Source organism: Ochotona curzoniae, unplaced genomic scaffold, assembly GCF_017591425.1.
Source record: "Ochotona curzoniae isolate NIBS_2020 unplaced genomic scaffold, NIBS_Ocur_1.0 contig_2321, whole genome shotgun sequence".
Taxonomy (NCBI): Eukaryota; Metazoa; Chordata; class Mammalia; order Lagomorpha; family Ochotonidae; genus Ochotona; species Ochotona curzoniae.
This window is the reverse complement of record NW_024465421.1, coordinates 5,991,005-6,014,138: the sequence shown is the minus strand read 5'-3', so window position 1 is coordinate 6,014,138 and position 23,134 is coordinate 5,991,005. Positions and strand designations below refer to the sequence as shown.

Genomic DNA, 23,134 nt, shown 5'->3' with positions numbered 1-23,134 from the left:
AGCCACTAACTTCCTGGCTGACCTCGCATGCAGTTCAGTTGGGCATGGCTGGCCACGGAGATGCCTCTTGTTCCCTGTAAGGCCTGTTAATTTTCTGACCTTTCAGTCTTCAAGTGGCTCTGTCATCTTAGACTTTTTTTTCCCCAAGGATTTATTTTATTGGAAAGGTAGATTTACAGAAAAAAGGAGAGACAAAGATCTTCCAGCTGCTGGTTCACTCCCCCCAGGTGGCCACAACAGCTGGAGCTGAGCTGATTCAAAGCCAGGAGTTTCTTCCGGGTTTCCCATGTGAATGCAGGGGGTCTATGCACTTGGGTCTTCTTCTGCTACTTTCCCAGGTGAATTAACAGGGAGCTGGGTGGAAAGTGGAGCTACTGGGACTGAAACTGGCGCTTGTGTGAGAGAATGGTGCTGCAGGCTAAGAAGGCCTAGCCTACTAGCCAGCCCTCAATTTCACCTCTGCAAAGAAATCCATTGAGGACTTGGTAGGGACAAAACCTCAAAGAACCAGATGCTGGGTCCAGCTGGCTTCCCGCCGTGCTGGACGGTCAGTGTGCCCTGGTATTCCTGCCGGCAGTCCTGGCAGCTGGACCACATGTCAGCCCATTTTGGGAGATGAGAAAGTAGAAATTCAGAGAGAGAGGAACGTAGTGGAAGCAGGATTCAACTCGAAGTCTCAGTGTAGTGCCTCCATGCCCTACCTTCACCACCACCGCTGCCGCATACCCCACGCATGGCAGCCGACGGTGGTCCCAGAGGACAGCATTGCCCAGTGGTGTTTTGGCTGCCTTAATTTAGGTTCACTCTGCAGTGTTTTTGCATTGCCACCTGATGATGCAGTTTTCTGAACACACTTCCTGTGTGTCACGTGACTGGTTTCTGCATAAAACACCAGAGTTGGTGTTGGGGCTCAGCAAGTTGTGCTGGCATCCCACATGGGCACTTATTCAAATCCTAGCAGCCTCTGCACCCACGTGGGAGACTCGGAGGAAGCTCCTGGTTACTGACTTCAGCCTGGACCAGCCTCCCAGTTGTTGTAGCTACTTGGGGAATGAATCAGTGATTGGAAGGTCTATCTGTTTCTCTGTTTTTTCCTTCTTTCTCTGTAACTCTGCTTTTATAATAGGTAAGTAAATCCTTTTTAAAAAATTAAAACATGGTGCTGGTGCTGTGCTGCAACAGGGTAAGTGTCTGCCGCCTGCAGCTGCAGCATCCCATGTGAGAGCCGATGCCGGTTCCCTGCTGCTCCACTTCTGATCCAACTCTTGGAGGATATAGTCTCGGATTTGTAGGGCTGGGCTGCAGAACCACAGTCTCCCAGTAGGTGTCAGTCTCTACCAAAACACACAGATTGACCTGTGCTGCTATGGTAAGGCACTTGAGGAAGCCTCCAGCACTTCCTCTCTTATTCTACGCAATTTATTCAAAAAAGGCATACCTACCCTGAGTTGGGTGACCCCACACCTCCTGGCAATCACACTCACTCCAAACAACAAGCAGCAGCAGAACTAGCAGGGTTCCTGCTTCACAGCCACATTGGCACCCACACCTTCCGAGACTGCTAAAGACAAAGAGGGTCCCAGTGTTAGGATGACCCTGTGTCCTATCAGCCCAGCAGGCCCTGGAACCAGGACTGGGCACTTCATACTGTGACCTCTCCCTGCAAGTGCAGAGGGCAGCACCCAGCTCGGCAGCAGCTGGCCTGCCAGGCCACCTGTTCCCCTGCCAGGACTTTTAAGTACTGGACAGTGATGCTCCACCTGCAGGGCTTCCCCAGTGCATCATGGGAAATTCTTTTGGGCTCGAACATCCCTGTCCTGAGCCGTGCTCCAGGCTTGCACTATATATAGTTTTTTAAACAATAGAAATGGGTTTATGATTCTGAGGAGGCACCTGCCAGGAAGACCGCATGTGGCCCTGTAGAGAATGGCCCTTCCAGAATTTTCTCTGGAAGGCAGACTCCCAGTATGATGAAGGATGCCCGAATGCGAGCAGGGAGCCCTATAGCTGAGCTGGGAGCAGACAGCTTTGGAAACAGGCAGCCCAGCTCCCTCGCTGGTCACTTGGGGGAAGAGCTGGCAGGCGGATTCTCACTAGGTGTATTGCGGTTGTGGCGGGGAGGGGGATTTGGAGGAGGGAGGAGGCTCCCCGGGGGATACCTGCTCCTGCCGCCTCCCATTTGCCCATCTGTTTGGAGACCCCTGACTCATTTGGGCGGCCCCTAGGGGATTAGCCGCAGGAGGCAAACAACTGGCTTTGAATTCCTCCTTTGTCCGGAGAAGTCAAGTGGGGAGGGGCCCGGGCGGACCCCCTGCCCCCGCTGGAATGTCTGCAGCCGCGCCCCCGCCCCGCCCCCTTCCCTCCCCACCCACCGTCTGCCCGAGGGTCTTGCATCTCGCCCCTCCCCGAAACACACACACACCCACCCACCCGGGTTCGGCTACCCCAGCTGCAGCCCGAGGTGGGGGTGGAAAGGGGGGACCTTTGTTATTCAAATCACGCCTGAGCCACTGGGCGCCCGGGGCTGCAGGCTCCAGCCCTTGGGAACGCGCGCCCCTCGGTGGCCCCCCACCGCTCTCGGGGTTTCCCGGGCCACGGGGGACCGGGCGCGCTCCCGGGCCGTCGCTGCCACGGGGCCGCGCCTCCCCCTTCCCCGGCGCGCGCTGCGGCTCTGCGCCCGGCCCCCTCCCCCTGACTCCCCTCCCCCTTTCCCTCCCCGGGTCCAGCTTCGGTGCAGCCGCCACCGCCGTCTTCCCGGTTTGGTACGCGTGGGGAGTCCCCACCCCCGCCGGCACCCTCCCCGCCACATGGACCCCTCGGGGCGGAACTAGCCGGGGGTGGGGGGCCAGCGCCGCCGGGGGCAGCTGAGTCCCTGGGGTGGAGCGGCCGCAGCTGCGGTCATGGATGCAAGCAAGATGGTGAGTGAGCGCCGGGGCTCAGCCCGGCCTCCCCGTGCCCTCCCTCTGGGCGCCTTCCATTGAAAGTTTCTGGGTTGTTGATCCTGCCTGTTGGCCCCAACTCCGGGTGAGCCGGAGGAGGGGAACCGGGCCAGGAGTCTGGAGGCGGCTGCCCGGGCCCGATTGGGGGTTCCTGGCTTCCCGCCGTGCTGCCGCCCGGGGCTGTCCCGGAGATCTCGCCCGAGGAGAACCCCACCCCCCCCGGGGGGACAGGGACCGTGCGTGGGGTTCGCAGCCCAAACTGGGGAATCCGCCGTGGGGGCGTGGAAGAGAACCGGGCCCGGCCCCCTCCGGAGCTCCCCAACCCGCTGCTGGGTTCCCGAGATCCGCGGGGAAAGCTGGAGGGCCGGTCAGTGGGCTGGGAGGCACAGGTGGGTACGGAGGGCGGGTGCGCGGTCCCGGGTTGGACCCCAGACGTGCAAGGGGGCTGCTTCAGATTGGTCACAGGGAGACCCCGGCCTGGGTGGGCTAGGGAGCCATGTGGCCTTTCGCGGTTCCTCTAGAGGTGGGGCTGGGGTCTGCAGCCTCCCTCCCCCCAAGTGGCAGGAGCTGAAGGACTCGCTGTGGAGAGGAGCAGCCGGGGCAGGTGGCAGGACGTGAGTTGGAGGCTTCTGAAGGGGGTGTCCCCAGGGAGCCGTGGGAGGCCTGGAAACCGCAGGTTCTCCCAGGGCTCTCCCCGGCTCCACTCTGTAGTGGAAATTGAGGGGTGACCACGGGCCCCCCAGGGTTGCCCTGGAATGTAGCCAACAGGCCCACTCATGGCCAGCTCTACCCCACTTCCACTCCCTCCCCAGAACGGGGGGGAGGGGAGGTGCCAGAGATGAAGCACCAGGTCAGCGAGTTTCTCCAGGCAGTACCAGTGCGTAGGTCCTTGGCTGGGGGCCTGGGTGGGGTGGGGGGGAGTCAGTCTCATGCTGCCCCTGGGGTGGGCGCCCCTCTCATCAGGCCATCCAGGCCTTGCCAGGCCCTGTGTGTGCTGTGGAAGCTTGGATCTCTTTGGACATCTATCAGACCCCCCTCTCCCTGGAGGAAGAGAAGGGGTGTCTTCCTATAGCTGTGGGAGTGTAAAAGTGAAAACCCAAGCAGCGTGTGTGTGTGTGTGTGTGTGTGTGTGTGTGTGTGTGGCTGGCTGTTTCCTAGAGGTGTCTGAGCAGGACCAGGCTGTTGCCTCTCTGGGCTGTGCTTGGGGGGCTTGAAAAGGGATGGCTGCCACACCTGCTCACCCTCCTGGCCCTGCACTGTCAGGTGTGCCTTCCAAAGCCTGCCCTGAAAAGGACACTTGAGACACTCCCACCCACCTCTCTCCAGCCCTCGGCGATTCAGCAGCCTTTATCCAACACCGTCAGGTGCACACGCGTGGGCCAGGTGAAGGAGCCAGCAATTGGACCTAAGGCTTCTGTCATCTGGCCTGATGATGCTTTTCCTCTAGAGGGCCTGGCAGGGGTGGTCTGAGAGGGGACTGCAGTGCCAGTCAAGTAGGGGCAGCAGCACAAGACCCCCCCACCCCCCCAGCCATCTCTCACAGGCTGAGTCATTGCAGGAAGAATGGACACAGCCCCCTGGGGGAGGAGTAGGGCAGTTGTCTGGGACCCAGGTTTGGGATTAAGAAGTATCCAGGTTGGCAGGGGTGAGGAGCCCAGAAGGCCTTGAGCAGTAATTGGGATGTCTAGCCCAGACCACTCTTTCCTCTATGACTTGGGATGCAAACAAAAGGGATGTTAGATCCTCCTTACCACTCCGGGCGTGGAGCCCAGCCCAGAAATGGTTGTCTGCAGCCGTCCAGAGAGAACACAGACTCTGGCCTGTTGGAGCAAGAACCTGACCCACCCCCAGGGAGTCAGCTACCACCTGCTTCCCGCTGCAGCAGGGGGCTGGAGCTGCGGACTCACCATCAGGTATCTCTCCAGCTGGGGAGATCTCACCCACAGGCTGGCCCGGCAGGTCACCCGTGTTCTAGACGGAGCTCAGCACCAGCTAGGGCTTGGCCGGAGGAGAAAGCAGTGGTGTTGAGCCGCCTCTCTGGCTACAGGAGTCTTCCGTAACCTCTGCGGCTGGGAGCCTGCCAATTCAGGGGATCCTGGCAAAGGTTGGACGCAGGACCCGAGGTGGATGGCCATGCCGTCCATGCTGGTCCCCCTCTGACCTGATGATCTTAAAACTGGCCTGATCCTGGGTCACTGTGGTTACCCATTGCCCCCTCCCTGCTCCAATCCTGCTGCCATCGCTGTTTAATTTCTTGGTGGGCCTGAAGAGCGGGAAGGGGCAGGAGTGGCCATTTGGGTGGCTGCTCTCAGGACCATCCCTGCTCTCCTAGGTCGCCTTATCGTTCTGAATGGGAGCACAAATGGTCGGCATCAGTGGATTTGCCAGCTGGTGTCACTATGAATTTTTGATGACATCAGATATGTGCCCTAGGGACAGCCAGCTGGGTAACCCTGATGAAGTACAGATGCCTTTTAGGGGAGGGGGCAGTGATGCTCTGAACACTGTAGTTTTTTTTTAAGATTTTTTTTTTAATTGGAAAGTCAGATGTACAGAGAGGAGGAAAGACGGAGAGGAAGATCTTCTATGCATTGATTCACTCCCCAAGCGCTACAACGGCCAGAGCTTAGCTGATCTGAAGCCCAGAGCCTGGAACCTCTTCCGGGTCACCCACGCAGATGAAGGGTCCCAAGGCTTTGGGCTGTCCTTATACTGCTTTCCCAGGCCACAAGCAGGGAACTGCACAGGAAGCGGGATCACTGGGATTAGAACCAGCACCCATTTGGGATCCCAGCACATGCAAGGTGAGGACTTTAGCCGCTACACTAACATGTCAGGCCCTGGCGAGTCTTTTAAAGATTTATTTTGTGTATTTGAGGTCTCAGTGCAGTAGCCTAGTGGCTAAAGTTCTTGCATCAGGATCTATCAGACCTCCCTCTCCCTGGAGGAGGGGGTTGTCCTCCTGTAGCTGTGGGAGTGTAAAAGTGGAAACCTAAGCAATGTGTGTGTTTGTGTCAGGATCCCATACGGGCGCCTGTTCGTATCCTGACTGCTCCACTTCCCATCCAGCTCCCTGCTTGTGGCCTGGGAAAGCAGTAGAGGACGGCCCAAAGCCTTGGGACCCTGCACCCGCATGGGAGACCTGGAAGAAGCTCCTGGCTCCTGACTTCGGATTGGCTCAGCTGCAGCTGTTGCAGCCACTGGAGTGAACCAGCGGATGGAAGAGCCTTTTGTCTCTCTTTTGTAAAATGTGAATTTCCAATAAAAATAATTTTTTGTTAAAGATTTATTTATTTCTACTGCAAAGTCAGATATGCAGAGAGGAGGAGAGACAGAGAAATATCTTCGATCCAATGACTCACTCCCCAAGTGACCACAACAGCTGGTGCTGCACCAGTCCAAAGCCCAGAAGCCAGGAACCGTTCCAGATCTCCCACGCGGTGCAGGGTTCCCAAGGTTTTGAGCCATCCTCGACTGCTTTCCCAGGCCACAAGCAGGGAGCTGGATGGGAAGCAGGGTGACCAGGACTAGAACCGGTGTCCATATGGGATCCCGGCATGTTCAAGGCAAGGACTTTAGCTGCTAGGCCACAGCGCCAGGCCCAAAAATAAATTAATTTTTAAAGATTTATTTCATATATTTGAAAGTCACAGCTAGAAATGGAGAGAGAGATCTTCTATCTGCTGGCTCACTCTCCAAATGACCGTAACAGCTACAGCTGGGGCATACCCAAGGCTGGAACTAGGAGCTGCTTCTACATCTCCCATGTGACAGCAGAATCCCAAACACTTAGATTGCCTTCAGCTGGTTTCCCAGGTACATTAGCAGGGAGCTGGGCTGGAAGTGGAGCAGCTGGGACTGGAACCAGTGCACATATGGAATACTAGCATTTCAGGCAGTAGTTTTACCTGCCACACCACAGCACAGCCCCAATGCTGCCAGTTCTTACAAAAGGACACACGAGTGCTGGGTAGACGTGTATTTTTTATTTACATGTGCCTTGTGTTGGGAGTGTACAAAGCATTTTCCTTATTTTAAAAATTAGTGTTATTTGTTTGAAAGGCAGAGTTCCGTAGAAAGATCCTCTATCTGCTGGTTTACTCCCCAAGCAGCCAGAAGCCAGGGACTCTTATCTGGCCTCCCTCACAGGTGGCGGGGACCTGTGTGCTGAGGCCATCCTCACTGCTCCTCCCGCATGCAGCTGGATCAGAAGGGGAGCATCTGGGAGTCCAGCCGGTACTCATATGGGACACTGGCATCATCAGGTGAGGGCTTAAGCTGCTGAGCCACAGTGCTAGCCTCTCAAAAGCGTTTTGTACCTGTTCTCTACATGATATTCTAATTTCTCCAGAAATGCTGTGGCAGAGTCTACAAAAAAAAAAAAAGCCACATCCAGAAGAGTGAGTTTCAGGGTCCCACATCAGGGAGTCAGGATTTGAACCCAGTCCTCCTGACAACTGAAATAAACACCATGGCAACAAGATCAATAATAGTTGTGGGCAGGTATGGTGCAGCAGGTGAAGTTACCACCTGTGTTGCCAACATCCCACATCCCAGGGCTGGTCTGAGTCCCGGCTGCTCTGCTTCCCATCCGGCTCCCTGCTGAGGCTCCTGGGAAAGCAGCAGAGGATGGTGCAAGAGCTTGTTCCCAGCTCTGTCATGGGAGACCATTGTGATCGTTTGGGGAGTGAACTAGCAGATGGAAAGTCTTTCTCTGCCCTTCCCTGTCCAGCTGCCTTTCAGATAAATAAATCTTGTTTAAAAAATGATAACCAAATAAACCATGATGAGTTAAGGAGAAAAATTTGGAAGACTGGATTCTAGAATGGTCAATTTAAAAAGCTGCACTGGAGGGCTAGTACTGTGGTGTAGTGGGTTGAGTCCCAGCATCCCAGCTGCACGCTGGTTGCACTCCCGGCTGCTCCACTTCCATCCAGCTCCCTGCTGATGTGTCTAGGGGAACAGCAGAGGATGGCCCAAGTGTGCAGGCCCTGCCACCTACGTGGGAGACCTGAAAGAAACTCCTGGCTTTAGACAGGCTGTGCTCTAGCCGTTGTCGTCATTTTGGGGGAGTGAACCAGCAGCTAGAGCTGTATGAAACTCTGCCTTTCAAATAAATAAATCTTTTTAAAAAAAAAAAAAAGATGAGCCAAGGTAGGTACCTTTAGCTCCCAGGTCCCCTGGAGAAGCAGTTTCAGGGAGGGGGCACTGTTGTCTGCCTAGGGTGGGGGAGTGGGGTCTGGGCGCTGTAGATCACCTACAGCCGGCTTAGAAGTATGTTCTCACATGGCCTTGTCCCCAGATGTGCAACACCTGGGTCACCCAGAAGGCTAATGGGAGAGGGAGAGAAGGTGTCACAGGTATCGGTGATGGTGGGGCCGAGGAAACCCCCACTGCTGCTGCCACCAGCCTTGTGGGTATACTTGTTGCAGGGCTGGAAGGAGGGATGGGGGGCCCAGCTGGAGGAGTGCTGTGCAGCACGGTAGAGGAACCATGCGTTGCCCACATCCGCTACTATCTGCTTAGAAAGGAGGTCCTGCCTGGGCACTCAGCTGGAGACTCAGCAGCAGCTGGCATCAGGACACAGGTACCAGGCTCGGCAAGACCAGAGCAGTATAGGTACCCCTGGGTCAAAAAATCCAGGTAGTGGGTCACAGCTGGCTCTGGAGAGAATGAAACCAATCAGAAAATGTGTGTTCTATGTATGATAGCAAACAGTGGTTCAGGCACACACAGGCACCCGAGTCGGTAAAGGATATTTGTCACTCAGTCTGTTGGCCTTCCTATAACAAAATATAGAATAATAATAATTAATTTCAAGGTGAGGATTGGCTTACTGATTTGAGAGGCAGAGCGCTGTCTTCCATTCTCTGGTTTATTCCCCAGATGTCTGCAGTAGCATGGACTGGGTCAGGCTGAAGCCAGGAGTTCTGGTCTCCCACACGGGTGCCATCCTACTTTCCCAGGTGCATCAACAGGGAGCCCAATCAGAAGTAGAGCTGCTGGGATTCTAACCGGAACTCCTCCGGGATGCTGGCATCACCAGCTCTAGCTGCACCCTCTGGGCACTTTGTGAAGGGCGGGAGTTTCTAAGAGTCCCGGATCCAAGTCTTGGTCTCTTCGAGGGCTGGGGAAGGCTCGTGCTGTGTTTTCACATGTGACTGCCTGCATCAGAGACTGCACATTGCTTCAGATGGGTGCCTATGCAGATGGGAGTCTTGGCAAGGGAAAAAGGATGTTGTCATTCGCACCCATAAGCTGTGTATGAGTTTTGAACCTATGACCTAAAGAATGTGCCTGGGGGGGCGTGTCAGAAGCAAGAGGAAGCGTGTGTTAATCCTCCTCCTGCACGAAGCCCCCCAAAGTGAGGGGGGTCAGACTTGCTCAGAGCCAGCTGTGGTGAGGGAGAAGAGCATTTTAACAGCTACTCGGGGACCCAGGAGGAGGGATGACATCCTAGATTGGCCTTGGCCTTGGGCCCAGTCCTTGCACCTGCAGGCTCTGGCTCTGCACTCAGCATTTAGGGAACCATGAGTGCCACAGCTGAGCTTTAGCTGGGCCAACAAAGGGGAAATGGCAGAGAAGTGAGCTCAAGGGACCTGGCCTTTTGTGCGCACACACAATAACACACGCTGTGGCATGCAGAACTGTGTAGAGCATCACAGGTCAGGTGACTTCCCAGTCAATCCCCCCGCATGTCGAGGTCACGTGTGGAGAAGGAAATGTGCCTTCTCTCTTAGGAGATATGAGATTTTTGTTTCTTAAGATTTATTTATTTGTATTAGAAAGGCAGATTTACAGATAGAAGAGGATATAAGGAGAAAGATCTTCCATCTGCTGGTCCACTCCCCAAGTGGCCACCACAGCCAGAGCTGAGCCTATCCAAAGCCAGGAGTCAGGAGCTTCTTCCTGGTCTCCATGCAGCATCCCAAGGCTTTGGACCATTCTCGACTGCTTTCCCAGGCCACAAGCAGGGAGCTGGTTGGGAAGTGGAGCCACCAGGATATAAACTAGGACCCATATGGGATCCCAGTGTGCAAGGTGAAGACTCTAGCCACTGCGCTACTGTGCTGGTCCCAGAGAAGCGAGTTTTGATTTGCTGTAGGACTGCTGTGGTCACTGACCAACAAGAGGAAGCTAAGTTTCAATCAGATCTCTGTTGGAACATCTGCAGTCTGCGCAGGCCCCTGGGTGGGTGTGGTTACATATTAGGGCATGTTCAGGACCTAGGGCTGCTGAGTCATCCTGTGCCCAAAGGTTTATGGGGGAAGAGGCCAAAGTGGGACATTTGTGAGCTGCACTGAGCACAGCCACAGGTGAGCAGGTGTCTGTCATGGACGAAACTGAGGGCCTGGAGTTACTTCTTAGAGTGGCCTTGAGAAGCAAGGATTTAACGTCCCAGTATCCCCTGTGAGGTACTGGCGATGCTGGGGAGCACATCTGGGGCTGTTTCCTCTCTCCCAACTGGGTCTCCTCTTTCTTGCCTGCCTCCATCCAAAGCCAGACAGGCACAGGGCCAGGCAGCTGGTGTCCCTAAGCCCAAGGATTCTAGGAGCCAGACATCATTCATGCTGGCCTGGAGCCCCGAATGGCCCCCTCCCCGCCAGGTCTCCTGCAGCATCCCCGGGGCACTAATGCGCCTTTGATTGGGAAAGGATTTCACAAAGTGGAAAGCTTGTCTTCGTCCTATGGCTACTGCAGCAGCTGGAGACTCTGGGAGGACGGAGGGTGCAGTGCTGGCACCTACTCAGCTTCCGGTGAGAGCCTCGCGCTGTGAGGTGACATGGACAAAAGGGACAGCACACAAGAGGCAGTGACGCTTTGCAGCAGCCTGCCCTTTTTTTTTTTCTTTAAGATTTGTTTATGTTTTTATCGGAAAAGCAGGTCATATTTGTGAAGAGGTAGAGATACAGGAGTGATATGCATCTATTGGTTCACCCCCTTAAATAGCTGCCATGGCTGGAGCTGGGCCAGCAAGAAGTCGGGAGCCAGGAGCTTCTTCCGAATCTCCCATGTGGGTGCAGGGTTCCAGGGCTTTGGGCCATCCTCTACTGCCTTCCCAGGCCGGAAGCAGGGAGCTGGTTGGAAAGTGAAGCAGCTGGGACATGAACTGACACCCATATGGGACTGGCACTTGCATAGTGAGGATTTAGCCTCTGAGCCAACACACTGCTGTTTACAACTCATCCAGACCCGCGAGAGTGAGGACTCCCTCCCAAAAGTGTTAACCCAGTCCTTTGAGCTCAGCATTAACCCACCTGGCCAAGCCCTGAGAACCTCAACACCTTGTTAACAGCATCATTTTCTTGGGTCCTGCACTGAGAATGAGGTGAGATACTATCTGAGGGTCAGCATCCATATGAGCATGCATCCTGACTGCTCCAGTTCCCATCCAGCTCCCTGTAATGCCCCTGGGAAAGCAGCGGAGGATGGCCCAAGCATTTGGGTCCTTGCCACACGGAAGGGAGACCTGTATAGAATTCCAGGCTTCTTCACTTTGGACTGGACCAATCACAGTTCATTGCAGCCATTTGGGAAGTGAACCAGTGTATGCAAGATCTCTCTTCCCTGTGCCATTAAAAAAATATATTATTTATTTGAAAAGCAGAGTTGCGGAAAATGGGAGAGAGAGAATCTTCCATCTGCTGATGTACTCCCCACATGGCCACAATGGCCAGGGTTGGACCAGGCTGAAACCAGGAACCAGAAACTCCATCCAAGTCTCCCATGTGGGTTGCAGGGGACCCATCCTCTGCTGCTTTCCAACTCATTAGCAGGGAGCTGGATCGAAAGTGGAACAGCAGCCAGGACTTGAATGGCGCTCAAAAGGAATGCCAGCATCACAGTCAGTGGCTTCACTCACAGTGCCATAGCGCTGGCTGCCTAAATCCTGACACATCCTCTCAAAAGCGCTTCTGGGAAGAGCTGTGCTTGAAGAGGGGGAGCAGCAATTCCTGTGACAGGTGTATCTGGTACCCAGTAGGTGCTGACTGAATGAGTGATTACAGTGCAGAAGGAGAAGGCACCCCAGCTGGGAGGGTGATGCCAGGTGCCAGTTGGAATGGACAGCTCCTATTGAGTAGGTTTGTTAAGGAGCAAGGCCAGAAGAGGAGGGGGAAGAGGAGACACAGGTGTAAGGGCTGTGTTAAAAATATCCAGTGTGTCTCTGAAGGGACCACAAGCAACTTCTAGCATGTCGACACCGCCTCCTGGTCCTGATGCTTGGAGGTGGGCTGCCCTGGGATAAGCGTGGGAGCTGCATCTGTGGGTTGGATTTTTTTTTTTTTTTTGCAATGAACGCTTCATTCACTTGCTATCCTGAGCTGTCTGTGGAGCAGTCAGTTCAGCCTTGTGTTCTGGAATCTTAAAATAGCTTCCTCTTGCTGGAATCTTCCGGGCTGGAAAGCACTGCCTCCCTCTCCCTGTCGCCACTGGCAACTACTCAGGCCCCAGCCCTGGGCAAGAACACTCCCAATGGGTACTCCTGGGGTCCTTTCTGGCCACTGTCCAGATGTGTGAAATTGTGTCCATGTTAGCAGACAACTGGGGCCACAGGGATCCTCTGCCAGGCTCAGAGTAGGTAAAAGAGAAAAGGTTGGGACTGGCACAGTGGTGTAATAGGTTAATACTCGGCATGTGACACTGGAATTCCATATGGGTGTTGGTTCAAGTCCTAGATGCTCCATTTTCCATCCAACTCCCTCATTATAGCCTGGGAAAGCAACAGACAATGGCCCAGGGCCTTCAGAATGTGCACCCATATGGGAAAGAAGCTCCTGACCCCTAGTTTTGGATTGGCCCAGCTTGAGCCATTGTGGCCATTTGGGGGAGCGAACCAGTGGATGGAAAACCTCTCTCTGTTTCCTTCTCTGTTTGTAAAAGTCTGCCTTTCAAATAAATAAATCTTAAAAAGAAAGAAAGGAATTATACCTGCAAGGATACAGTGGAGATAAATGGCCATGCTGAGAGTGAGTTTATTGAAAAAAACAGAGTGGCCCAGAGTTTCCATCCACTGGTTCATTCTCCAAATGACTGCAACAGCCAGAGCTGGACCTGGCCAAAGTCAAGAGCCTGGCACTCCACCCAGGTCTCCCATGTGGATGACAGGGACTTGGACCACCTTCCACTGCTTTCCCAGACACAGGAGCAGAGTAGTGGTGCTCCTTTGGGGTGCTGACTCAGTACTCAGAGTGCCCAATCTGGCTCTCATGGCCCCTTCCCCCTGCATCTTCCTTCTGCCCTGGAACGGCACCACACCCCAGGAAGAGCAGCCAGAATTGGGATGGGGGAACAGCATGAGCCGCCAGAGGCAGGCCCTGGGCTTCCACTGTGTCCTTTCCCTTCTGAGAAAGACTGCTGTGAGTGCCTGGACCTCCTGAGAGGTTGCCACTCATGGGGCTGGGGCTTCGCTGCTGTGAGCACATTTAATATCGTGGGAATCTGCCATGGGAAAATGGGTTAAACTCCTGCTGTTTGTCCAAGGGTCTGAAAAGCTGTAAGGAAAATAAAGGTCGCAGTTGCTGACAGTTTGGGGTAGATCCTTCTAGACTCTTCTCTGCATGTACATGCGGGAGGTCGAACTCTGAGAGAGTGCTGTTGATGTAGGTCAGAAGCAGCCAGACTTTCATCGGATTGAGCCAAGCTTGTACACATACATAAGTACGCACCTCCTGAAACGAAACAGGATCAGGGCATCATAGAGTTTTTTGGATTTGGAGCTCTCTTTATGTTGTAGATCTGACCACAGTCTTAGCAAAGAGTACATGGGCACAGATGTGGGCTTCAAAATCTGACCCCATCACCCCCTTGCCTGGGTGGGTTCTTGAGGTTCCCTGGGCTAGGGTTTGCCTTGTGTAGATGAGGACCCTCGAACCCTTCCTTCCAGGGCTGTCAGCAGGGGCAGGAGTTCCTGAGGATGGAAAACATAGGCCCTCAGTGCACATTAGCTCGCGTTGCAGATTATAACCAGTACGGGTGCATTTTCTACTTGGAGTAAGAATTTAACTGGCATGTCTAAGAGTAACGGAAGTGCGCGCTTCTTACTTGAAAGGGAAAGAGAGAGCGCGCAAGAACTTCCATCTGCTGCTTCACTCCCCAAATGGCTCCCATGATGAGGCCAAGGAACTCCATCTGGGTCTCCCACAAGGTTGGCAGGAGGCTACAACATTGGAACCGTCACCAGGCACATTAGCAGGGAGCCGCCTCGGACACAGAGCAGCCAGCGGTCTCAATCCGGGGCTCTGAAGTGGGACTCCGCCATTGCAGGTGACAGCTTCCCTAAAGTACCGGCCCCATGGGGACATTTTCTGCTTGGAGAATAAGATTCTGGCACCCACAGCTAAGAATCCTACCATGCCTGCTTCTTTACTCTTGAAGGACATAGGCCTCCAGGGTCGAGCTTGCAGACATAGCTTCTTACTGCTGTGTGTGTGGAGCTGCTGGTGAAGACAGAAAAAAGCCATCGCCCTTTCAACCCTGTAACCCTGTACAACCAGGCTGGCCAGGCTGTGGCCCCATCTCCGTCGTCCCTGCTGTGATACAGCAAACCTGGGACCAGCACATTGGTTTAAATGTCTGATCGTCTACCTCCAAGCCCCGGCATCATATATGGCCGTCGGTTCATGTCCCAGCTGCTCCACTTCCCAACCAGCTCCCTGCTTGTGGCCTGTGGCCAGGGAAAGCAGTAGAGGGCAGCCCAAAACCTTGGGATGCTGCATCTGCTTGGGAGTCCTGGAGGAACCTCCAGGCTCCTGTCTTCGGATCGTCTCAGCTCTGGCCATTTGGGGAGTGAACCAACGGATGGAAGATCTTTCTGTCACTCCTTCTCTGTAAATCTGCCTATCCCATAAATAAATAAAAAAGTCTTAAAGAACAGCAAACCTAAGCCTGTGTGATTCATAGACAAGCAAAATGTACTTCCTGTAGCTTTTGGACACCAGGAAGTCCCACATGACCATGCCAGCAGATTGGGTGTCAGGAGGTGCCTGTTCTGTACAGGGCACTTTCTCCCTGTGTCTTCAAGTGACAAACAGTGGAAGGGATGGGTGGGTGGCCCTAGGAGAGCCATTAGTCACCTCTGCAAAGTCCCTACTGCAGTGGGGAGGCGCATTGCTCCACGCACCTTGATTTCAGAGGATGGTCAACACCACCAGGTTCTCCCGCGCTCTAGCCTCATCCCTGTCCTGATTGTCCTAGATCCTCTCCCGCAAGAGCCTGTCACACTGCCCCTTCAGCTTAGGCTAGATGCACCCCCAGCTTCCATTCACTGAACACCTGCAGCCGCCCGCTACTCCCCCCTCCCCGCTTCCCCCTCTGTACTCCATCTTGAATCCAGGCTGGCATCTTACTCATCTCAGCATGATGGGCAAGTGTGAAAGTGACACCCACCACGCAGGTGCTCTGCCTGTGTCTGCTGGGTGAGCCAAGGGAAGGAATAGAACAGGTGACTCACCACCGGGAGGGCGGGATGTTAATGGACTGAGATGATTCTAAGAGAGGGGGTATAGTTCTTCTGGGTGAGGAGGGGGAGGGGCTCGTGTTTGGGGAAAGCATTTGCAGTGACTCAGAAACCGCAAAGTCCAGCAGCCTCCAGATCCTAGGCCCTCGACCGCCTGGTCAGCCGAGAGCCCTGCTGTGTTTCCGGAAGGGTTGGGAGCTGTGCTTTCTCAAGAGAGATCTTGCGATGTGATGGATGACTCTCCCACTTGCGAGTCTTGCCACTCTTCCTCTCTTCCCCTCCCCCACCCCCTGCCAAGGGAAGGGTTGTCCCCTTCTTCTTCCCCCCCAACACCCACCATAGGAGCCGGAAGGGAGAGTTCCGGGCAGCTGTGGGTTCTGGGGAAGTCACATCACAGCCCCCCACGAACGTGGTGCAATCACCTGCAGGATTAGCAAGGGCCCACATCCTCTCCCTGCTTACTTCTGCCAGTGTCAGAGCAGGAAGTGGCCCTTCTGGGATAATCAGAGCCTGCATCCCTCACCACTTTTTTTCCCCCCTCGTTCTGATCTGAACTCTGCAGCTCCTTGGCAGTGGCCCAAATGGATTTGGGAATTGATCCCTTTGGGCTCCAAGCCCTCTGAAAGCTAGAGGAGCCATGAGGAAGACGAGCTGGTCCAAGGGAAAGGCCTGGTGAGGGGATGGGGAGGTCTTGGCTAGGGCCGAGGAACAGAGGCTAACTTAACTCCTGGCTTCAGGTTGCACCTGCCTGGGCCTCTCAAGGCTCACAGCATCATGGGTACCCCCTGTTCGCAGCCTGAAGACAGCTTGCCCAGCTCTCAGCAGTGAACCCACCTAGTTATTGGGATCCTGCTCCCATGCGCCAGACCCTGGCCCCAGCTACTCCCTCCGGCCACACTGTGGGCAAATCCTGTGGCCATTTGAAATAAGGAGGCAGGCCCACTGGCACAGTAGGTTAAACAGTTGCCTGAGTTAGCGTCCCCAACTCCGCTTCCAATCCTGCTCACTGCCAATGTTCCTAGGAAAGCAGTGGAGGTGACCCAAACCCTTAGGTCCCAGCCCCTCACATAGGAGACCTGGACAGAGCTGCTGACTGCAGCCTGGCCCAACTGTGCCTGTTGCAGGTGTTTGAGGAGTAAACCAGCAGACCAGAGGTCTAAACCAGAGGAGATCTCTCTCTTTCTGCCTTTCAAGTCAGTACACTTTTTTTCTTTTAAGATTTATTTATTTGTATTGCAAAGACAGATATACAAAGAGAATGAGAGACAGAAAGATCTTCCATCCACTGGTTAACTCCCCATGTGACCACAACAGCCAGAGTTGAGCAGATCAGGAGCCAGGAGCCTCTACCAGGTCTCCCACATAGGTGCAGGGTTCCAAGGCTTTGGGCCATCCTCAGCTGCTTTCCTAGGCCACAGGCAGGAAGCTGGATGGGAAGTAGAACAGCCAGAATTATAACTGGCACCCATATGGGATCCTGGTGCATGCATGGCAAGGACTTTAGCCACTAGACTACCACACTGGACCCTCAAATCAATAAACTTTAAAAAAAAAATCAAAGGAAACCATAAAACTTTGACCCACTTCCTTCCAGCTATTGGCCTCTTTGTCGGTCACACCCTTAACAACAAAGGGAATGCTGGGAGATTCTTGCTGCCCTCAACCCTCCCATGTGGCTACAGTCCTTCTAGGAAAGCCAAGAAGGACCATAACCACAGTCAGAAACCGACAGAGTAAGACCCACCATCCACTGTGAAAACCCAGGCAGGTGCCTGTCTGTTCCTGGGACCAGCTCTGCCATTGGCCATTACATGGCAAGAGAACTGTTTTTTTCTGAGCTCTCTGTAACAGATGTGCTTTGGTATAAATCACGCTTGTGTCAATGGAATCCTATTTTCAAGGTGCCAGCGGAGCTTGCTATTTAAAGAAATCAGGGTGCCAGCATCTTTTGTAAGATGAATATACTCTCCTAATTTGCCCTTCATATCAATCCAGAATTTTCCAGGAAAAAAAAATCAGAAAGCTTACGTGTCCTGCAATCACTGTGCTTTTTGGAGCTCAGGGACTCTTGGTTTTCTAAGGTCTTTGACTACCCCCACTGTGTGCATGGATCTGCTGATCCAACTGCATTTCTGGGGAAAAGAGGCCATAGTGGGTGCAGAGTACAGCCTGCATCCAGAGGCTCCAGGGGAGAAGGGGGTTGCTGAAGCTGTGCTCGGAAGTTAAGGAGCTCAGGGGCTGTGGGGTTCCTGAGCTGGGACAGTGGAGCTTTCTTTGGGGTTGATTGTAAGGGGCTGGCTCTGTGGTGAAAGAGGCCTGAGATGGGAATGTTGACTAAGGAAACTGAACAAGACATAGGGAAATGAAGTGCATTGGGAAGGAGAGGCAATGGCCTTGGCATCACTGGAGTATGGCAAGTGCCTCTCGACATCAAGTCACACACCTACGAGTTGCCCTGCTGACTTGGCTCTATGAAACAGCTGGATTGGGTGTTTTCAACCTCCTGGGCACCAGCTACCCTTGTGTCTGAAGCTGGTGGGAGCTAGGTTACTGTAAGCGCTGACAGAGGGGAGGAAACTGACCTCACGTGGACACAGCTGGGGGGGAGCCGTCCAGAGTGACGTGGCTTTGTGTGTGCGGTGCAGGGGAGGGGGTGGGAGAGGAAGTTGGGCAAGACTGGTGGTTTGAGGGAGGACCCAAGCCAGAGTTTGCAGTGCTTGCAGACCAGCTGTGCAAGCACTGTTTCTGGAAGCACTGACAAGGGGCATTGACCAAGGGACACTCCAGCCTGGCTAAGGGGAAGGGTCAGGGTGTGTCTAAGAGCAGCCATGGTGACCGAACCTCTAAAGTGCAACCCCCTGTGAACTTGACCTTGCAACTTGGGCCATGCGGTGGTGGTGGGGACTTGGCAGGGTGAGCGGAAGTATGGCTTCCTGTGAGACAGCCCTGAGGTAGGGGTGGGGGTGGGGGCCGGCTAGGCTCTTCTTTTACCCTGAGACCTGGTATCCGAGGTCCTACCCTATGCCCCACATTCTGGAACCTTCTAGAGACCTAACGAGGACACCTGAGATTGGCACAACATCTCCTGGGGTGAGACAGCTGGCATCTGGAAGAGGAACCGCATGAAATGCCAGGCTGCCCAAGTCAACGGGAAACACGGGCAATTAGGGTGGAGCCGGAAATGCCAGCAAGAGGGTGACCTTTGCCTGGGGTTGTGGTGGGTCAGACTGGTGGTGGAAGGGGATTCTGTGACAGATGCTCAAGGCCAGGGGGACAGATGCTTTCCTTTTCCCGGCACATGGGAGTAGTGGGCAGCAGAGATGGCCTGGGACCCTTTCCGAGGTCAGTCACCCCTACACAGTGGCAGAGATGACTGGAGTGTAAGAGAGGTTAAGGAGGGGCCAGCATATTAGTTCAATTGGCTAATCCTCTGCTGGAAACACCATCATCCCGCAGGGGTGCCAGTTCTAGTCCCAGCTGCTCCACTTCCCTTCCATTTCTCTACTTGTGGCCTGGGAAAGCAGTAGAATGGTCCAAAGTCTTGGGACCCTGGAGGAGCTTCTGGCTCCTGGCTCAGCCTTTGCTATTGCAGCCATTTGGGGAGTAAACCAGAAGATGGAAGATCTTTCTCTGTCTCTCCTTTTTACAACAAGAAAGAATGGCCAGGGAACAAGAGTTGACCTAGAAGGATTTGGAACTGCCATGGCATTGGGGACTGTGGGGAGTGGGGTCCGGGGAGGTGTCCCTCCACAGGACGGAAGAGGAGACATGGGCCTGGGAATGACAGGCAGAAAGGAGACACAGTTGTCCACTTCCCGTATCAGAGAGACTGGTTTGAGTCCTGCCTCCACTTCCAATTTCAGCTTCTGGAGGCAGCAGGTGATGGCTCAAGGGATCAGGTCCCTGCCTGCCACATGGGAGGGAGACCCAGAGTGCATTCCTGGTTCCTGGCTCCAGCCTGGATCAGGCCTTATAGTTGCTGGCAGGTGGGGAGCGAGCCAGCTCATCTTTTCCTCTGCCTTTCAAATATACTGAGAAGAAGTAAAACTGGAGAAAGGGATGGGTGAGAGAGAGATAGGGCTTCTAGTGCTTTCTGGGCAGCAGGGATGGCTTCAGAGGAAGAAAGCAAGATGTTTGTGGCAAAAGCAGGACCTTGACAGTCCCATCCTGAAAGATACCACCTTCACCTGTAGCCTTGGCCTCCCTCCTCCTGTCTAGACAAGGAGGAGCTAATTGGCTGCCCAATGTGAACAGCCCTAGCCTTGGGCATCAGGCAGGAAGGTTGGTTGTCCCAGTGCAGAAGGGACTGGCCACTGTCCCCTGACCCTGCTCCCTCAAGCTCATGCCTGCTTCTCCTGCCCAGGTGACTGGAGAGGGACATCCTCGCTCTTGTAGGGCAGTGATGTCGGACACAGCAGCCTGCGCATTGTAGTTTCACATACTTAACTTGCCCAGAGCCACCAGTGGATTCCCTTTCTGCCTCTTGGGCTGCCCTTCTCGGCCCACACTCCCACCTGACTTGGCTGGAGCCCCTAACTTCCACCTGCTGCTCTGGGGTCCTCCTCCTTCCCCAGTTCCTCTTGGGGATCCCATACCGTCCCTTCGTCTCATTTCCATCAGTTTTACCTCTGATGGATCTGATTTTCATGCCCAGCCTGACCCTCTTCCCATCCTTACAGACAGCAGAAAGTAGGCTGGGCTGGGGACACTGGGAGTCCTTGAACAAAGTGACAGCAGCTGGCCTCTGGTGAGGGCTCGCTTTCAGCTTCCCACCATGGCCTTTGCTAAGATCCCAAACTCCTGGGGACCCTGGTGCCCTAACCTCCTGACCACTCCACTCCTAGTTACTGCTGCGTCAGGAACAAGGTTTCAGCTGGGACTTGGGGGACCCAGCATTCAGACCACACAGTTGTTCTCTGAAGATGAGCTGAACCATTCCTGGCTCTTCCCAGTTTCGCCGCACACCAAGTGGCAGTTTCTTGCTAAGGCAAGAAATCTTGATCTCTTTTATAAAAATATTTGTTGCCTTTAAAGATTATTTTATTTGGTTTTTTATTTATTTGTATTTGAAAGGCGGAATTAGAGAGAGAGTCAGAGAGAGATCTTCCATCTGTTGGTTCACTCCCCAAATGGCCAAAATGCCCAGTACTGGGCCATCTGAAGCCAAGAGCTTCTTCTAGCTTCTTCGAGGGTGTCAGGAACTCAAGTACCTGAGCCTGCACCTGCTACGTCCCAGCATGCCCAGGAGCAGCAGGGAGCTGGGCTCGGGAGCCAGATTTGAGCATTGAACCCAAGGACTCAGATGTGGGAGATGTGTCTGATTGGCATCTTAGCCACCAGGCCACACATGGCTCCAGGAGTTGCTGTAGGTGCATCCCAGCGTCTGCCACGACAGTCACTTAGCCTGAGGCTCCATGGCACGCTCGCCATGTTGGTATGTCTCTCTGGGACTCTGGCGCCCACCCTTCCTTCTGTCCCTGGGAGTGTGACTTGTCTGGGCACTCATAGAAGTAGAACTGTACACACACTCACGTGTGTCATGTGTGTCACGTGTGACCTCGGGATTCCTGCGCACTGCTGCACAACTCACTTGCCTGCCTTTTTGAGGCTGAATGATGTCCCACCATGAGAACACACCACCTCTCTCTGCCACGAATGCTTCGGCGGGTGCTGCCCAGTTGCACCATGTCCTCCACTTAGATTGATCCTGCAGCTCTGCTAGGGGCCATGCAAAATCTACATATTTAAACAAAAGGTTTATTTTCTTACTTGGAAAGCAGAGTCACACACACACAGAGCAGGAGAAAGATCCTTCTGTCCACTGGTTTACTTCCCAAATGCTTGCAACAGCCAGGGCTGAGCCAGGCCGACGCCAGGAGCCAGGAACACCATCCAGGCTTCCCACAGGAGCAGCAGGGGCCCAACTGCTTAAGCTCACTGCCTTCCAAGTCATGAACAGGGAATGGGTCACAAAGAAGCATGGAGTAGACAGGGCTTGGACTGGTATTGCAATATGTGATGTGGGTGTCCCAAGTAGTGGTTTAACCTACTGCACCACAATGCTTTAATCTTCTGAACTTTCCATCTGCTGGTTCCCTCCCCAAATGGACACGATGGCCTGAGTTGGGCCAATCCAAAGTCAGGAGCCAGGAGCTTCCTCTATGTTCTCAATGCGGATGCAGGCTCCCAAGGTCTTCTGGTCCATCCTCCATTGCTTTCCCAGACAGAGAGCTGGATGGGAAGTAGAGCAGACAGGACTTGAACTAGCGCCCACATAGAATGCAGGCACACAGGCAGAGGCTTAACCTTCTATGCATTCTTAACCCCTCTTTAAGGCCTCGCCTCCCTACACCACCCAACATCACCGTGAGTCCCAGAGCGACAAGCCACATCCCAAGCCACAGCAGTATGCATGCTCTCCACAGTTCTTTCATTTCTTCCTGTCTTGCTTGTTCCTCTCCCCCTCTGCCCTGCCTGTACTCAGGATGTCCCTCCATGGCCTCCACATAGCCTCCTCCTGCCCCTGGCCCTGTTCAGCCTAGCTACCGCCACCTCCCATCTACCCCTGCCTCCCCCGACACTCTGGGTACATCCACTCCTGCTGCCCCCGCCCCGGAACCTTTTTTACCAGCCAGCCCCGGCCTTGGCAGGCCTAGGAGCTGGGCTCCCGCCAAGGGCTGTGTGCATGACCGGACTCTGCGCAGCTGGCCCCCACAGCCTGCAGTGTTCCCATTGGCCACAGCCCCCAGGAACAGGGAGGGAAGGGGAGGGAGGAGGATGCCCTTCCTGTGGCACCTGCTGATAATTGGCTCTCCGGAACCCATCATCGTCGCAGACGCCAGGGCCAGCGGGGTCAGAGAGTGCTGCTCCCTGGGGGCTTGTGGGACTGCATCTGGAGAACTACCTGTTCGTAGAGGATGTCCTCTAACCTGGGGCCCCCTCCAGAGGTGAGACCCTCAGCTGCGACCTTGTGCCCTCCCTCTGTCCTGGGTCTTCCCACCTCCCAGCCTCCACCTCAGCCTATAGATGCTCCAGGGTCAATTCAGACCCCACTCAGGTTGGGAGAAGGAGCGGAAAGTCTCCGAATGCAGCTCCTGCACCTGCTGCTCATCCCAAGGAGCTGGCCTGGGGAGAGATGCCTGATTATTGATTAGGGCTTGACCCTATACCTCCCCCTCTCTGACTTAGAATCCAGGACGGGTGAGGAGAAGGCAGGTGTCTGCCCTTGGGGTTTTAATCTTGCTGGGATGAGAGGGCTGTGCGGGACACAGATGTTTTAAATGGTTTGCAGATAATGGAACTGGGAAGATAAGTGTATCTGGGGGCAAATGTTTTCTGAAATCCAGTATGTGTATTCCTATCACGACAACGAAGGGGTCTTTAAAAGTTCATGGAAAATGGGATACTGAAAAGTTATGTGTGAATTTTGCAAAAGTTTTCTTTTGCGGGGGGTGATACTAAAATACTTACCTTTTCATTCCATGTTTCCACAAGCACTTGCAAGTGTGCTTGTGTGAATTGCAAACGTATCAGGAGGAATTTGAGTTCCTTTTAAAAAAAAAATAGATAGTTGACTAGTTTGGTAAGGCTTAATGCAAGTTTGGCCCGTGCCATGCAGAGGGGGCAGGACTCAGGGTACAGGAAGCTGGGAAGATGCCTGGGATCAAGGAATGGCGTGGAGAGGCAGTACTGCAGGCACAGGATATCACAATAGCAGCAGGACACTGGGCTCAGCAGG

General features: G+C 54.2%; 1 protein-coding gene across 4 annotated transcripts in view; it reads left to right on the top strand.

Moving 5' to 3' along the window:
* Nucleotides 1-23,134, top strand: part of LOC121151444 (huntingtin-interacting protein 1) — a 100,812-nt gene that overhangs the window by 46,011 nt on the left and 31,667 nt on the right. Inside the window, exon 1 of one of the 4 annotated variants that reach the window (XM_040972821.1) lies at nt 21,415-21,432. The exons of the other annotated variants lie outside the window; for them this stretch is intronic. Coding sequence (XP_040828755.1) covers nt 21,415-21,432 — 18 coding nt within the window. Of the gene's footprint in view, nt 1-21,414; nt 21,433-23,134 lie in introns of those variants that run through there. 4 annotated transcript variants of the gene reach the window in all.